The sequence below is a fragment of the Astatotilapia calliptera genome, chromosome 11, assembly GCF_900246225.1.
Source record: "Astatotilapia calliptera chromosome 11, fAstCal1.2, whole genome shotgun sequence".
Taxonomy (NCBI): domain Eukaryota; kingdom Metazoa; phylum Chordata; class Actinopteri; order Cichliformes; family Cichlidae; genus Astatotilapia; species Astatotilapia calliptera.
Window position 1 is genome coordinate 10,632,085 of NC_039312.1, and position 17,223 is coordinate 10,649,307.

Below are 17,223 nucleotides of genomic sequence, written 5' to 3' on the forward strand. Positions count from 1 at the left end.
CTTTGACGTGGGCAAAAATCTAAAGGCTAAGGCCAGCCATCCGGCCAGAGTTGTGGGGTACTCCCAAGACCTGGCTCCAGAACGGGGCTCCCAGTACCCAGAGGTTTTCTTCTTTGTAGGGGTCTGGCTCATCACCTAGGCCCAATGTGCCTTAACCTCCTAGGACCTGGCGTCCACATATGTGGACATCACATTTTAAGTTATTTAAACCAAAATGTTTAATTTTGCTCTACTAGGGCCTGATATCCACTTACGAAGACATTATACTGCTGCTGTTCTATCAAAATTTTAAACGAATATCCTTATATGTGGCTCTCATTTTTCTTAGGAACAAAAATCAGGTAAAAAAAAAAAAATCTGGTAATTCTTTGTTTTTACATTCATCGGGTCCCAATCAGCCCAAATATCAAAGAGAAATTAAAAATGCATGCCATGGAAGAGTTCGGGTCTTAGGAGGTTAAAAGACTCTACCGAGGGCATATTGCCCTTGAAAGCACTAGGAACTATTCTTCGAGGTTGCATCTCAACTTTATATATGTTGTGTTGGCATACAGAGCAATTTTGTCACTGTCCAAACATTTCCACATGCAACTGTCAATCTGTCACAGCCACCAAGGCAAATGTAATTTCTTTCTAGGATGCAAAAACTCTGAAGTGCTATACTGCTTCAGCAGAGGCAAACTGTTGGGACAAGTCTTCTATTCAGCTGGTAAAGACTACTCTAAACCCTCAAACTGAATAAGTCACATACTTTTATGCACTCTTAACCCCTAACAAGCCGCATACTTTTATGCAATGCCTCTGTTTTTTTATTTTATTTTAATATATCCACAAAGTGAGGTTTTAACTCACTGATGCATCTTTGAAGAGGCTATAAGCTGGCACTCTGAAATTACTGTCAAATAGGATAAAATGGCAAAGAAAGTCAAATCAGCATCAATGTGTGTAGTATCGATTTTTTTTTAAAGAAAAGCAAAACAACAACAAAATCCAACTGCAAATTGCAATATCTTGAAGCTGGTACTGACTAACATTATGAATGCCAGAATAAACTATGCAATTATCTTGCCTACTTCAAGAAAAATATTTCTTCATCTAAGTAAAGTGAAAAATGAGAAGAGGTATTCTCAGTGGAGAAAACCATTTAGAGCTTAAAGACTGAGATGAGAGCTCTTTAGAATGCCTGGGGCCATGACGGGCACTCTAAGGGTAATGATATAAAGACACATTTCCATTTGATTATAACACATTTAGAAGAACTTTTTCATTCAACTATGTTAACTTGATTTTGTCCAACAGGTCACATGGTGTAGCCTTCTGTTGTCATCCTTTGCTTTTCATCTTTCTGAATCAATTCTTGTCTTTTACCCGCTCTGCTTCATGCATTAAATGACCTTTACTTTTACTAAAATCACAGATAGTCACACGGATGCAACAATGGATGGACTGAAGATATTTGGGGGGAAAAGAAAAGTGGAAGACGTCAGTTCACCTACCACATTAAGTTTAAAGTTATTATAATCAATTATGATCAAAAATAGTTAAAAAATATCACATTTATATTTTTGATTAGACATAATAACTAACAAAAATACAATCATAAATTATAAGTTATTTCTTATTAGACACGCGTCCTGTGATTTCTATTTTTTAATGTGAAAAGCTATCTACCATTAACAGTGGCACTCAATTTAAAAATAAAGGCTGCATTTGTTATTTTATTTGTTATTTTTTTCCGCTCACAGCTGTGACAGACAGAAGGCTATGCTATTGATGGCAGATAATTTGTCAAGTTTATATTTGCGATACTTTGTCTGTGTTCTATAAAGACAAAAACATCAGTTGATTGAAAATAATTATACATTAATTATGTGTGTTTTGAAACTTTCTTTTTATTTTCCAGCTTTAGCACAGTTTGTTTTCTGGCACAACAGATGAAAACAAGTTTCTTTTATTGTTAGAATTAGTAATTAAAAAAACAAGTACCTAAACATGAGAATGGAGAATTGTAAAGCTTAGATGTCGTCACCCATAGATGTGACAGCTGGCTGCTAAAGGATGAAAAACAATCTTTTAATCTCAGAGTTTTTCTGGATTGGTTTTTCTTCATTAACGTTCTTGATATTCCTAACAGCAACATCCAGTAAGCAAAGCAGCAACATGACAACAAGATATTCCTGTGAGGTAACTACAGGAGTTGCAGTGACCTTATTTAATTGTGTTTATTTTAAGGCCCTGAAAGCAGCACACATTTTATCCACACAGACTTAAAAATGTAAAACATTTTTTGCTGTCAGCTGTTTATATACCTGATCTTATGAAATGACTCAAACATTAAACACCGGCCAGCTGCTGTGGGCCACCGTTTGCAAATGCATATGCATCAGTAAAGTTAGACCGATTTGGCTGCATCAGTGCTATGGAGCTGCTGCAGGGGTTGAATATATTAATCTGGGGAAACAAATTGGAGAGTTTCAGAAGCAGTTTCTGTTTTTAATAGATTTTTGTTCACTTTTGCCATCTCATTGGATACCTGGAGTTTAACCCTATTAAACCTCAGGTATCAATGATTTCATAATTCTGCCAAACAAACAAACAAAAATAAAGAAGAACAAAACTACCATAAAACACAAGTGAGATTTACTGGAACTGTGGAAACTAAGCAAATCCAATTATGTCAAAAGCCTGGATTTATACTTTTATATTTATATTTTGCATTGATTGAAACTGTATGTGCAGTATATACAGGGTGTTTCTGGTAAGAGTCGAGTTTTGCCAGGAGGTAGGCAACACTGTGCCTGGTTAATGTAGCGCAATCCATTGCCATTTCCTGATTACCGGACAGAGAGAGAAACACCAGAAGCAGCACCCAAACTTGGACAAACTGCTTCACACATGAGTATCTATAGATTGACATCTGCTGAACAACTAACAACGTAACAATAAAAAGATCCTAGTTATTTTTTTCCATCATGCTTTTTTAATTAGAAAAAAAATATCCCCATTGCTTCCAGTGGAGAGTCGATTTATGCCAAGCTGCTTGGCTTGTAATTTGCTCGAGGAACTTTTTATGATTTTATGGCTGTGTCAGTGTGTGCCTGCTTGAGTGAAGGAGCACAGAGCCAATGGCGTTCATATCATCCTGTAGACAACTGTTGACAATTTTTACATCTCATTTATTTAAACAAATGCTCGATCCTCTTTGCAACAGTGTCTACAAAATAAGGTGACATGAAACAGAAATGCAAACTTTTACTTTCCAACTTGTTATTTTAACAGGGAATAGAACATATGAATGTCCATCAGCATGTAATGATGCTGGAAGTTGGGAAAACTGCTAAAACTCACTATGCACATAACAAAAACATTACGTGACAATAAGTACAGATGTAAACTGTTCAGTTAAAAGTGGTCAGCATTAAACCACAACTTGGGATAAAATTATTTTCTGATTCTAAAATTCGTATAATTAGAACCTGCAAAACAAAGCAATCACAAAACTGCGACATGGGTAACTTGCAACTGGTGGGTTGCACAAAAGGTATATAAGGCAAAAAGCATTTTGCTTCCCAATAAAACAAATAAATAATAAATAAAATAAACCCAAAGTTCACCAAAACTATTAGGTCCACACCAACTCTGATCAGAACAATAAAGGGTGAGTTGTTAACATGTGTGACGTAGGTCACTGCTTATTAGGAGAAAAACAGCAAGCATGTCTTTAGAAATGTTATAGTTTGGGGTTGCTTTGCTGCCCGTGGAACCGCATAAATTGCTGTCACTGACATGCATATCACAGAGTACTTGAAGATAATGTTAGACTATCTGTCTGACAATTGATATCAAACCAAAAGTGGCCCTTTCAATAGCATAACGATCCTACGAACAGCTCAAACAGATAAAACGTAAGGTTGTGAAAAGGCATTCTCCAAGCATGGACTTTAAATAGAAATGTTACATGGAGGTTCAAAATAAGCAGTACGTACAAGAAAAATCTCAAATATTTCACAACTGAAGGAATTTCAGAAAGCTTCTGCCTGAGCAAATGGCTACAACAAAATATTATTAATCTCATAAAGGGGGCAATAATGGCTTATGAGGGCCATGGGATACTTACTGTTCCACAAGAGAATATTCATTTAGTGTAAGTTATTAAAAAAGGCTGTCCATGGATGTACTGATGTATTTATTTATTTTTTTTAATACGGTAAGCACAAATTTGTAAAACTGGTCTTGCAAACCAGAATTTCAATGGAGCACCAAGTTTAAAAGATTGATTTACCTCCAAATAGATAGCCAGTGACAATGTCTTACCTCCAAAATATTAAATGGGTCTCTTATCATTTCTAATCTGTAAGTGATTGTGGTAAGACACACACAGCAAATATAGCAAAATTAATGACTTACTGCCCCTACCAGTACTTGTGTGTAGCACTAGAATATACAATATAAAAAAGCAAAAGAAATGTAAATCACTGCATTATCAACACACTATATAAAAAAAAAAAAATTCAAGAAAAATATGAAATTGTAATATTGTAATGTACTAGTTTCAGGAGACGCCTGAATGAGCAGAATTATGATATCATGCATTTCTCCTGGGGAGGAAAAAATATGCACAATACACTTTGCAAATCATTTTATATTCATTCATGAGCACAACGTGACAAGTCATAAATAGTGAAGATGATAATGACAACCAATGAATGTTATTTATTCCAGGGAGGTGAATCTAGCCGCCACTCAGTCAGGGGTCAACAAGTGCAATACATCAAGAGACAAGATTACCTGTAGGAAAAGCAAATAAAAGTGGTGCACCGCATTAATTATTCAGCTTGCTTTCACAGCTTCGTTTCCACAATCTGTTGTATTTCACAAGGGTGCTTTAAAAGAAAGGAGGACACTTTTAATTGCTAGTTTGACCCCTAATGTTCGCACTCCTCGCTCTATAAGACACAATGTGATGAATTTATGATGAATTTGGGTACAGCTGTGTCAGATCCTTTTGGGCATATCAAATTACCCAACGCTGTCATAAACAAATGCTTGGATATTTGGTTTAGATTGTTATCTTATTTATTTATTTATTTTTAACAGGACATGGGGGTGATGCAATAAAATGCAATTCTAATCCATTGACAAGAAAAAAATGTAATTGCTGAATTCAGGAGTAACTTGAAGCCCCTTAACCAAAACAACATTCTTTTTTCTTAAGGCTTTTTTCCTTGTAAGCATAGAGCAGGCAGATAGGAGAAATATAGTTTTGTATGAGAACTCTCAGCTCAATTTCTTAGGTTTCAGGGGGAGGCATGAATGACTTTAATTAGAATCTGTGTAGGAGCTTGCCCCAGCAATTTAAGAAACCACTGAGAAAAATCCCTTGTAGCTAGTTAGTAGAGCTATCATTTAAATAACTACATGGTCAAATCCCTCCCTTATACTGTTACTACTACTAACAATAGTAATCAATTCATTTTCTTAGGTTTATAAATTCAGGATTGCAGTGTAGCTGAAGCTGAGCTGTGAGCCGAGAGAAGGCACCGGACAGGTCACCAGACTTTGGAAGTATTACACTTCTGAGAGACAATGGGACACACACACACACACACACACACACACCTAACACAAATATCTTTGGACTGTAGGAGGGAGCCAGATAACCTGGAAGAAACCCAACCATGTAAACTCCATAAAGAAAGGTCACAGCTGGCTAGTGGATTCGATCCCAGTACTTTCTTGGTTGGAGGCATATATTTTTACTGTCCATCTTACGGGTTAAACTACACTACATGTTCATACTCGTCCATTGAAACTATGAAGCTCTCTGCACACAGTTTTTTTGTTGCTAATCTTGATGGCAGCTGTGGTGGTTTGAAGCACCTCAGCACTTGGTGATCGTGTAACTCTACGTGGTGTGCCACTTTATGGCTAAGCTACTGTAGGTCCTAAACACTTTAACATAGCACTCACACCACTTAAAATTGATTATGCAATAAGAGAAGAAATGTCACAATTTTATTGCAACAGTGCCATCCTCTTTCAGCACCACACTTATATTCAGTGACCCATTCTTTCAAAAATGCTTGTAAAAGCAGACTGCACTGGTAGGGGTTTGAGTCTGTAACCATGTGAAAGCAACTGAATTAAGAGCTAAAGCCCATTACTTTTATCCATACAGTGTACTATCAGTAAAAAAGTCATAGATCTTTTTCTTTCAAAGAGTTTTTACTATGAGCAGCATATCTGAGCAAAGTCAGTCTGTGAAAACTTGTGTATATATATTCTTTCTCTAAACTGCCCCCCTGAAGTAGCTTTTGGATGAAATCATATGTTCTTAAGGATTATTTTGTGGAGGCATTCACAGAGTGAAGCTGCACATAATGTTAAAACTGTTTTACAAATTACACCTTTGTTTAATTTCTTTTTAATTCAAGTATTTCAAATTACTCTCTGCAAACAGGGTTATCATTTAAACTTCATAATTATACTAGGCCTGATCCTTTTATTGCAGAGAAGACCACAGGACCTCAGTCCTTTCACTAAAAAGCTTGAATTCTTAGTGTTACTATCTGGACTTCACTTTGAGTTGGTTTTTAACTGCAACTGGCTATTTTGTATGTGCAAAAAAAAAAAAAAAATCTTTTAAACTGCAAGACAAGAGTTGTGTGTTATTTTGAACAAAACTAACAAATTATTTGATTTGTCAACTTTTAGGGTTTTTACATTTATCCTTTGTTTTTGCTTTATTGTCATTCTTAGGTGATTCTCACCTGCATCCTTCTGAACAATGTGCAAACTAAACTACTCAACAACCAAAACTAAAAGGACCAAGCCACCCACACACTGAGCTACTATGATTTGTGTGTTGTTGTGTCAGTGTGTGTTTGTTTTACTAGAACTCAGTGTTACTAAGCAAGTACCTGCCAAGAGCTACATGATAAGGGAAAGTAATTACAGGGGAAAGAGAAACATTACAGTGGTCAGAAGATACAAGTGCCTGTTCACTCTCTCACTCTCTCACTCACACACACACACACACACACACACCGGGGATTTATTTGTACTCATTAGTTAAGACTTGCAGCAGCAATCACCGTGCAATTGTTTGACTACAGTTTTCTTCTGTTAAATACAACCATTGCAACATGTTATCCATCCAATGCAAAAACACAACTAAAGGAAAAAAATGGCAACAATATCAGAAACATATAGTGCATGAATAAAAATAAAAATAATTGCCTCCTAAACCTAATAACATAAGTCTTTCACATCACTGTATAGGCCAACTCTTCTGTGCAGAATTGTTTGAATTCAGCCACAGTGAAAAGTTTGAGTATGAACTGCCTGTTTAAGTTCGTGCCACAGCATCTCAGTAAGATTTAAGTCCAGCCTGAATGTGCATGTCTGATTGTGTCTGTATTTAGGTGAATGCAGTGGGGTTGAGAAAAAAAAAGTATTTTATTGATCTGAAATAAAGTTTGCAATCTGTGGCATTTTATGTTCAGCCAACAGGACTTGTTCATAGGTAAAAAGGTGGGTGGCTTGTACTGTGAACAGTGAATCACATACTGTTACCAGTTGCTGAAGCTGTGGGATATTGCAAACTGCGGTAGGGCACTAAAGAAACTGTTCAAACTCCAGCAGGGCAAACATACATTTATTTCAGCTCTAGCTAGAGGGACACATGGGAAGAAAAAGGAGGGAAAGAAAAGTATGAGGAAGGATGAAAGGTTATTCTCGATATACCTGGTTAGGTGCAGAAAATTATATTGATCTTAGCTTTGATGCTTCTAAGCCACGCATCAGTCTTTAGACAAGTAGAAAGACTTGGCTTATGAAGACAATAAGGGGTCTATCATATGAGTGGGAACAAATCCTTCAAATGGGAAAAAAGTTATTTAAAATAAAATCCAATCCATTAGCAAATATAGGAAGTCGCTCAGTTGGAAAATGGGATCCAGTCCCCAAATGTGGCTAAATGAAGAATCCACAAGAGGCTGAAATAAGTATGTATTTGTAACACTGTTACCAAATTGCAAAAAACAGCCAGGTAGGTCAAAAAAGGTAGGCAAAAAAGTAAAGGAGGGTTAAATAAATGTTCAATAACACAAACAACCAAATGGAGTCAAAATGAAAGGAGAAAAAAAAAAAAGAATAAAAAGGGATGTTAACTCCACTGTCATACACATTAACAGACATAGGGAACAAAATGTGAACGTATTCAACTTACTAATATGAAACAGCCTTTTAGTCACATAAGAATAAAATGTATTGAGGCTGAGATGTATTTAATGAGGCATTATGCAAAGATGGAAGCAAATATTTTGCAAATATCAGAACCTGATGGCATCATTGTTATTTGGTCTCAGTTTCAAAAGCAGCACATTTTTATACCCATACTTGTGTCTGAGTGTTAAACAGTGCCTTGAAAAAAAACCATATGTAAGATTACAAGTCTCACAGTGCAATACTTCCACACAATCTTTTTCTCAGTAAAGCATCATTCAGTTTTTCCTCTATTATCAGGAACATCAAATAAAACTCAGTTTCCATTTATGAAAGCATTGAGCCGCTTCACCAGTGAATAGGGACTTAATGCCTCATGATCTTACGAGACATTTAAGGCTCCATGCATTTTTAAAGCTCTCTGATTATTATAAAAACTACTGAATGATAACATGCTAACTCAGATTTGGATTTGGTTCATTCTTGTCCCGTTTGCCTTATCATTACGGGAAGGCAGGACAAATAGAGCTATTAAAACTACAACAGTATACGCCATATCAAACAGTCCAAGAGGAAGACACACAGTGAAAGATGAGATAAGGAGAAAAAAAAAAGAGGGGGGGGGGGGGGGGGGTGACCACTGAGTGAACAAGAAATGTCACTGGACCAGTACAAATAGTGAGCGATTAGGATGTGAATAGTGTGTTGAGAGAGGAAAGACTTCCACCGCTGAAACCAAAGGAAACAGTGTTTGAAGTCAACATTGAAATGGTCTTCAGATTTCTTTACATTTATTTTTATTTAAATAAGCACTGATTTTAAATTTGTCAACATTTATTAAAGTTTAATCATGTCAAGCTTTAATATAAAGGGATAAGGAAGAAGAAGTAGAAACAGAATTATGTTTTCACCTCACAGTATGGGGACATAACATTATCAAATGTTAACACAGAGCAAACACCTACTGTCTGCACTTAATTTACATCTTAGATGAGAATCTCAAATTTGTGGCTGATGATTAGGGGTAAAGATGTTTACAACTTAATAAATACCTAAGGAATCTAATCTGTGAAGCAGAGATATAATTTAAGTAATTTAAAAAAAATTCACCTGCAAGCCACTTTGCAAACCACATCCACCTTTCATGCCATGGCAGTCATATCAGTGTCATATCAGATGCCTGCTGTGCTTCTGATATTCTGTGCTGTGTCTTAATGGTGTGGTTCCCTACTGCACAATAACTGGGAGAGATCCTTGAGATCAACCACAAGTTTCAAACCAAGGATCCTCTTCCTGTGAGGTGATAGTGCTAAACACTACATCCCTGTGTGTTCTCTGGTAAAATAGCAATGAACATCTTTTTGATCTGCAAACCCAGACTCTTTGACATTCTAAATGAAATGTAAATAGAGCGAGACCAAAGTATAAACAAAAAAAAATAGGAGTCAAAAATCGATAAACTTTATGGTAAAACGGGCTAACAGAAGTCCTGGTCATGTGATCAATGTAAGCATTCATTCTGAAGCTTAAGAGTTAAATATTACTGTTGGCTGTGTGTAAGAAGCAGAGACTGTGGTATGAATCAGAGAAATACAGGCAAAAATCCACAAACATCCTCGTTCAGTGACATGCATGCATATTGTTGACTACTCTGCACCAGCATAGATGCTTTAACCTTTGATAACATTTTTTAAGGCAACAAGTATAAGTAATAAGCAGACAAACAACAAAACAAAGTACAAAAGCCTGTCATAATGTCACAGCAGCATCTTTGGAAATGTTACAGACTGTCAGTGACACAGAACATAAATCTACAAAACCTGGCTCTGGAGAGACACTTTGTTCTTAAGTATTAAACGAATAAGCACAGTATGTGTGTCAAAGTCTTTTGTGGAGGAGTACACAGGCGGACGGGTTCTCCCAATTTCAGCGGTGTGGGAGTGCAGTAAAATTTAAGCATTCTGTACACATCCAAACACATGTGCGCACACACAGACAACAGATGTATAAAATGAGTAAACGGAGTAGATAACCCCGGCAACAACAAGCAATACACTCTTTCAGCGTAGAGGTCAGTGACTTGGTGGACTTAGCAACTGTATTTGAATGCAAGACTTGCACTGTAAACTAAGAGCTGACTATGAACTCAAAGTGTACAATCACCTTGTAAAAGCTGATACGTTCCACTGCAGTATTCACTTTCCTTCTTGTCTTGGTGCTTTACTGCTTCGGAATTGCACTCATTTTTATGAGTAAACAGGACTTTCTCACAATTTTACATACTTTAAAAATATTAATTTAATATTGGATAAAACTGTATGAATAATACTTTTTAAAAAGATTTGTTAAATTGACCTATGATTGTTGATCACACATGTGATATTCATCATGTTGACCTACAGCGAATCAAAAATTATAATATCACCTAAGAGATATTGGTTAGTATGTATTTGATGTGATTAGAGTGACAAGGTATACACCCACTTTCTTCTCCCTAAAGAACCTTTTTTTTTTTTTTTGAGTCTTACAGATATGTTGTTGACTTACAGAGCTATCCAGCAGTGGACCAAGACGTTACACATTCACCAACAGGGGACTGCTGAGCAAGCAGAGGACATCTTCTCCTTTCCTTCTTCAACATGCCATAAATCACACTAAAAATCACGCTGAAACCCTCTGGTGACGTTTTAATTTTGGCCAGGAGGAGACCGGCAGGTGTGTGAATGTTAAAGAGTATGCACAGCAGTGCCTCTGCAGGCTGGAGAAGCTGGATTTTAATGACCCGCTCATACACATTGTTTATTTGTAGATATTTTGTTTGAATGAGTATCTGCCCCAGGGAGGCTATGAGACCCCAGAGCTGATATTTAACATTTTTGCTTACTAAGGGGAGACAGATTTTTTATGCACGGTTAGATATTATCTTTTGTAACAAAATATAAAGGATCAACTCCAGTCTATGGCTCAACTAATATTAAAATAAATGAGCAACACAGAATACAGACAAAAAATGAAGTCTTAAAATAAAAAAAAAAAAATGACAAGGAAAAGAAACTCAGGAGCAAAAAAACCCAGAACAGACGTACTGACAGAACAGACGTACTGACAGAAAAATTCTAACATACATTCACAGCTCATCAAGGAAAGAACTTAAAAGAAGTCAATTCAATTCATCCAAAAATCGTCTAAATTGAGGCTAAAAACTTGGTGAACTTTATAGTAACACTGCATAAGAGAGAAATATAAGCATAGTTCCTGCTGAAGTTAGCAATGCACTTAAGTTCAGTCCCAACCAATCGACTTAAAGCTGCTTTAAAAAAAAAAGTAAAACTAAGTTGTGGGCTGCACACGCACCTGAAAATATTACAGTTTTAAGACTGACTACAGACTTGCGTGTTATACTGGATTAGTAATATGAGCAGCTCCTTTCACTTTGTGCATGATAATTTTATCCATAGTTAGCATGAAAATGCTTCATGTTACTCAAATATGCATCAATACACACTGAAGTATCATTAAATATATTGCAATTTGTCACATTAACTGTGGGCAAAAGTTAATAAATGTATAAATTATTAACATAATAATCCGTTGTGGGATTCCTCTTTGCAGCTTTGATTAAATGGACCGAGGCAACAATCTATAACTGTGATTACTTTGACAGCATATAATCTGAAAAAAGTGTTCTCAGCTTTGCCATGGAAACCAACTTGCAAAGTCTTGTGATTTTCACTGTATTAATTATTCTTATACGAAGAGCTGTGATGTTATTTTTCTGTCAAAGACGGACAGAGGCTGCAGACAGAAGGGGGAATGGATACATCTTTAATTTGCTATAAAATTACACAACTATATCACACAATACACAGTGCATGTGTGTGCCGTACTGCCAGAGTACAAATCCCTCTGTCTTTGAATTCCCTTTAGTACACCATACCTTATCTTTCTGTATCTTAATCTTGTCTCTGAGCTTTTTTCCCTTCAAATACCGTGACATCCTCAGTCAAATCCTGATCATTTTCTTTCTCCTCTTTTTTCATGTCACCTATACATCTACTGATATCCCTCCACCCCACCCTTTTCAAATGTCTTCAGCTCAGAGTTAAAAAGGCATCAAGTTTTTGCTGTTTATTGAGGGAAAATGTGGAGACAGATTGTTTGCCTTGGGAGCTGCTTGTCTGATGTTTGTACATGTGCCTCATTGCGTGTGTGCCTCAGTCTGCATCTTGTTCAGAGAAAGAATTAATCACTCACATCTTCCTGCTAAATAAGCTCAAGGAAGTTCAACGAGTGGGGGAGAAAAAAACATGAGAGAGAGAAGATAATTAGAGAAGATTTATCAGTTGCATTGACCGTGAGTTGGATGTAGACTGACATTGTAATACCAAAAGGTGCATACAGCTATAGCATGACTGCAACTGATAAAACCTGCCATAAATTCATGAAAAACTGCTGAAAACTTCGAACTCCATAACGCTGACTTTGATTAAATAAATGTGACCACACAACTTTGTCAGCTTTCTGACACAGTTCTTTTCTCGACAATACACATTGAAATTTTATCAAAGATGGATAACGTTCAGAGTCTACGGGCAGGATTTGTAATCTCAGTCTCAGAATGACACCTACCAGTCATGCCTGGAGGGGTTTTCAAAAATTTCCCATTGAAATTTTGAATCACCACATCACACTTCTCTGTTGACTCCATCCTGGGATGAAGAAAAATAAGAGGAGGAACTTTAGGACAATTGCTACAAAATACAGAAGCTACAATTCTGCTTAGTTCAACATGCACAAAAGGTACTGAGGTTCTTTAAAAGTAATCCATCCAGATATAAGGGCAGTCTTGTAAGTGCCTTCTGGTTTATGCATCTTGGTTATCTATGAATGCCTGAGAAAAAGGCCTTAGGTAGGACTGTGCATGTCTGTGTGTTTGTGTGTCTGTTTTCTATGGGGTTTCCTCTCCTTTGTCCCAGTTTAAAAGCTCCATTCAGTCTGATCTGTTGTGTGTCATGTCCTCTTTGTCTGCCCCTATTCAGCTCTGCTCACCCAATCACAGCTCAATGACTAATTGCCTGCTTGGCAAGCAAAAGCCAGTGTGTCAGTCTCTGTGTGTGTGGAGAACAGCAAAACGGTGACGGTGACTGAAGAGTTAGAGGCTGTGTGTGTGTTCGGGATGGGAACACGCATGACTGTGTGGGTCGTGGGTTTTGTTCATGTAGCCAGTGACCCTGAATGTAGCCGACTTCATTCTAATCACTGACACACTCTAGGATGCAACTGAGAAGGCCCCCCCTCCGTATACACATACATTCAAAGTGGATCTGTACAGCTAAAATACCTTCAGCTGCAAATGGAAACGAATCAGCTCAGGATCACATTGTAATTATCTTAAAGAATGTGGATTATAGTAATTATATTAACATTTTTTTTTATTATGTGCCTAATATGTAATTATAGCAATCAGAATAAACATATGGTCGATAATTCACAAGTTATTTTTTTCCCCTCAGTGACCTTTAAGGCAGTGCAGTAATATCTAATATTTAAAAAAATTAAATAAAATCAAAGCTAGTAGCGGAAAGCATAATCTCAGTAACTCAAGAATCCCAAGTATCCTGCGGTACCTGGCAAAGCCAACTCCTCTGCTAAGGCCATTGGCATCCCTCAGTATCCGCGTGGAAATGACGTGACCAAAAGGCTTCAGCATGTTCTCCAACTCCTGCTCATCCATCGACACAGGCAGGTTAGATATGTAAAGATTGGTGGGGTCCTGCTCCTGTTGCTGTGAAGAGAGAGGGGTAGAGGGTGAACAATCAGTGTCAATTCAAACCAGGAAAGAGCAGATGCATCTGTTTATGCAATGTGTAAAGGACTTGAGCCACCTCTCGTTTCGTCATATTTTGCTTCCAAGGAGGCAGATGTACTTGTTGTTTTTTAAAGTGGTTTTGAGCAACGAGGCTTTCTTGAGGGTCTTTCAAAGTTTCAAAAGTGGACAGTGGCTGTTTTTTCACAAATTTTCAGTCCAGTCCTTGTACTTCACCTTTTCTTAGGAATGTTTTTTAAGCCACTTAAAAATGACATGAATGTTCAAGCATAAAGGAATCAAACTAAACAAGTGAGCCAGTGTTGTGCCTTCTGTCTACATCTAACAGGCAACTTGGCAAACAACCACTTTTAAATTTGTATGTTTAGGCACTTATCTGGTAGCAGCCTGCTGCAATAAACATGGTGGTACCCTCTGATTAGTGGAGTATATGAAAAATTGTAACAGCTTGAAGGGCATAAAACTGTATTTTGTACCAACAAGGTGATTCCCCAAAGAGCTATTACATGCAAATTTATCATCTATTAGCATGGTGTGCAATGTGTGCTCCCAAAAAAAAAAAAAGTATCTGAGGAAACTGGACAATTGGAGGAAGTCATGTCCTTAAGAAATAGAAACAAAATTCAGGACCTTCAGGTAATCCATCTACTGTTCACAGAGGACTCATCAGAAATGGTGTCAGTGCAAGGAGCCATTTTTAAAGAAGGGAAACGAAGAGAAAAATCTGAGGTGTGCCAAATCATCACTCCACTGGACAGAAAGTCAGTAACAGGCCGCATGTCGTCAGTATGTTCAGAGGTGTACAACGGTGAGTGTCTCCATTCCAGCTAGTGGTGTCGACGGCTTGTTGAAAGTAATGGAATTATGAACACAGAAAGGTACGGCCAGATTTTGATACAGTACCATCCCGAAATTGGCTGTGGCTTCAGTTTTAGCATAACAATGATCTCAAACTTACTGCCAGTGCAGCAAGTTCAGATTTAAACACACACACACGCACACGCACACACACTATCAGTCATGGATTGGCCTCTGCAGAGCCATACCAAATATTAACTTTCAAGCTTGTCACAATTTTGTCTTCTGTTTACAGATTTCAGTAAATCCCTACACCTGTTTCCTATTTTCCTCAGAAAATATGAAATGAGAGGTGACTCAGGACTTAACTCTTAATTCTCTCAAACTTAAGCCAGTAAAATGGCTGCTCATCAATAGAGAAAATGGGTAAAATATTATGTTACAGGAAAATAACCATTTCATCTATTCATTCATAATAATTTAGCTTCTTAAAATGTGTTACAAATATAAAGTGATGGAAATGGAAAATAGACGTTGACTTAACACTGCGTTTTGTGTAAAAGGTTCAGAAGCTGACTATTTTGCTTCCCCCAAATCTGGTTTTCCAGCAATAAATGCATTAAATGTTAAGCTGTTTGTTTCCATGTTTATGACTGAACACTCCACTGCAACATCTGTGAATTTAACTCTAGAAGAAGCATATCTTTGCAAACGGGAATAAAAATTTCATTGAAAAGGCAGAACATTCACTTCATGCTCAGACCCCAGAAGCAATAAGGAAACCCCCTCCAGATTCATAAATGTTAACAGAGATGTATTAAATTTTTCCAGGGGAATGAAGGAACCTCCTCCTTATGTGCTTCTCAGTTAGTTATACTAGTATACTTCAATTATTTTTTGCTCTGCTTGGCAGCGCTCCACTGAAATGATCCTCCGCAGGAGACCAAAGCCTGTGTGTGTGGTGCTTACAAATTAAAATAGCATTGAATCTAGAAAATGGTCTGACAGAGTGGTATTTTTTTTTTTTAAACAAACGATTAAGTACAATACATGCACGGTCCATAACAACATGATTTCAATCTATTACTTCCGTATTTCATGAATATTATTAGACAGTCCCCAAGAGTTTCTGTTGATGCTGTAAATGGTTCTGTGATGTTTCATAACTCACAACTGCTGTAATCTAATGCTTATGCAATGCTTATGTACATATCCACTTTAAGCTTGGTAATATCTTACAAATCATGAGGGCAGATTTGACTCATGACCACTATAAAACCTACAATTTCTGTTCTTGGCTTTTTCTAAACTAAAATGCATTTTGACACAATCAGCAAGGATAAGTGTCTCCAGAGTCTACAAGACATTTCATAACATAAATAGTGTCACTACTCATTTATATGTAACAATTCTGCTGTTATAATGCAAAAATAATTCAGTGTGTAGCATGTAACATGCTGTAATTCAACACAATTTTATCTCTGAAGCAACAGTTCACAGCAATAATATTCGTCTTAAGGTGCTTTATAATGTAAAGGTAAAGATCCTACAATATAAACATTGGCATATACTGTAAACACATGGTGAGTAAAAACAGAAGTCCAGCAAGTTCATCAAGTAAAGATGGAGTTTGTCTCCCAAACCCTAATAGCTGAATGTTAGGGTAAGTTCTAAGAACCACAATTAGGCCTGTGGCCCAACAGTGAACATGGTACTAGGAAGTCTTTGAGACAGGATGGGGCATGACCATTCAGGCCTTGTAGGTGAAAGTAAATATTTTAAATTCAATTCTGGATTTAAACAGGGAACCAGCCCCTAGCCCTGCGACCTGTCCAGCGGTGTGCCCTGCTTCTCGACCTATGATAGCTGGGATAGGCTCCACATCCACGATAGGCAGTCATGGCTATGGTTAATGTTTGTGTTGAAGGACACAAGCTTGACAAAAATAATTAGTTAGAAAGTAAAAGCAGAAAACTAAACATGTCCATGCCTGGAGTTTAATTGATTTTTGTAATCTGGCTTTACACTGTAGAGCAATAATTATATCACCTGAACTGAAGTGTTTTCTAATCATTGTACATAAGGGAAGCATAAGGTGAAAAGCATCAGTCCCAGCTTTAACAAAAGTACAAATCAAAGCTTTGCATTTGCTTAAGTGTTGTGTTCTAGTATCTGTAGTGAAATAATGCAACTAACTATACTAAATGTTTCACTCAGCTCAAGCAGGACAAACACTGTCGAAGACCGCGACAAGATCATTAGTAACAGTCATTAGTGCTGTTTCTGTGTTACAGTGTACAACAAACCTGACTAAGAGTCTTCAAAGTGACCATTCCTCTGCAAATTACTGAAAAATCTGGAGAGCAAGTTAA

General features: G+C 37.0%; 1 protein-coding gene across 4 annotated transcripts in view; it reads right to left on the reverse strand.

Moving 5' to 3' along the window:
• LOC113032772 (RNA-binding motif, single-stranded-interacting protein 3-like) overlaps positions 1–17,223 on the reverse strand; it is a 163,156-nt gene that overhangs the window by 22,188 nt on the left and 123,745 nt on the right. For all 4 annotated transcript variants that reach the window (XM_026185864.1, XM_026185863.1, XM_026185866.1 and 1 more), the window contains 2 exons: positions 13,854–14,011; positions 12,856–12,935 (listed from right to left, as the gene is read on the reverse strand). In XM_026185864.1, coding sequence (XP_026041649.1) covers positions 12,856–12,935; positions 13,854–14,011 — 238 coding nt within the window. The remainder of the gene's footprint in view (positions 1–12,855; positions 12,936–13,853; positions 14,012–17,223) is intronic.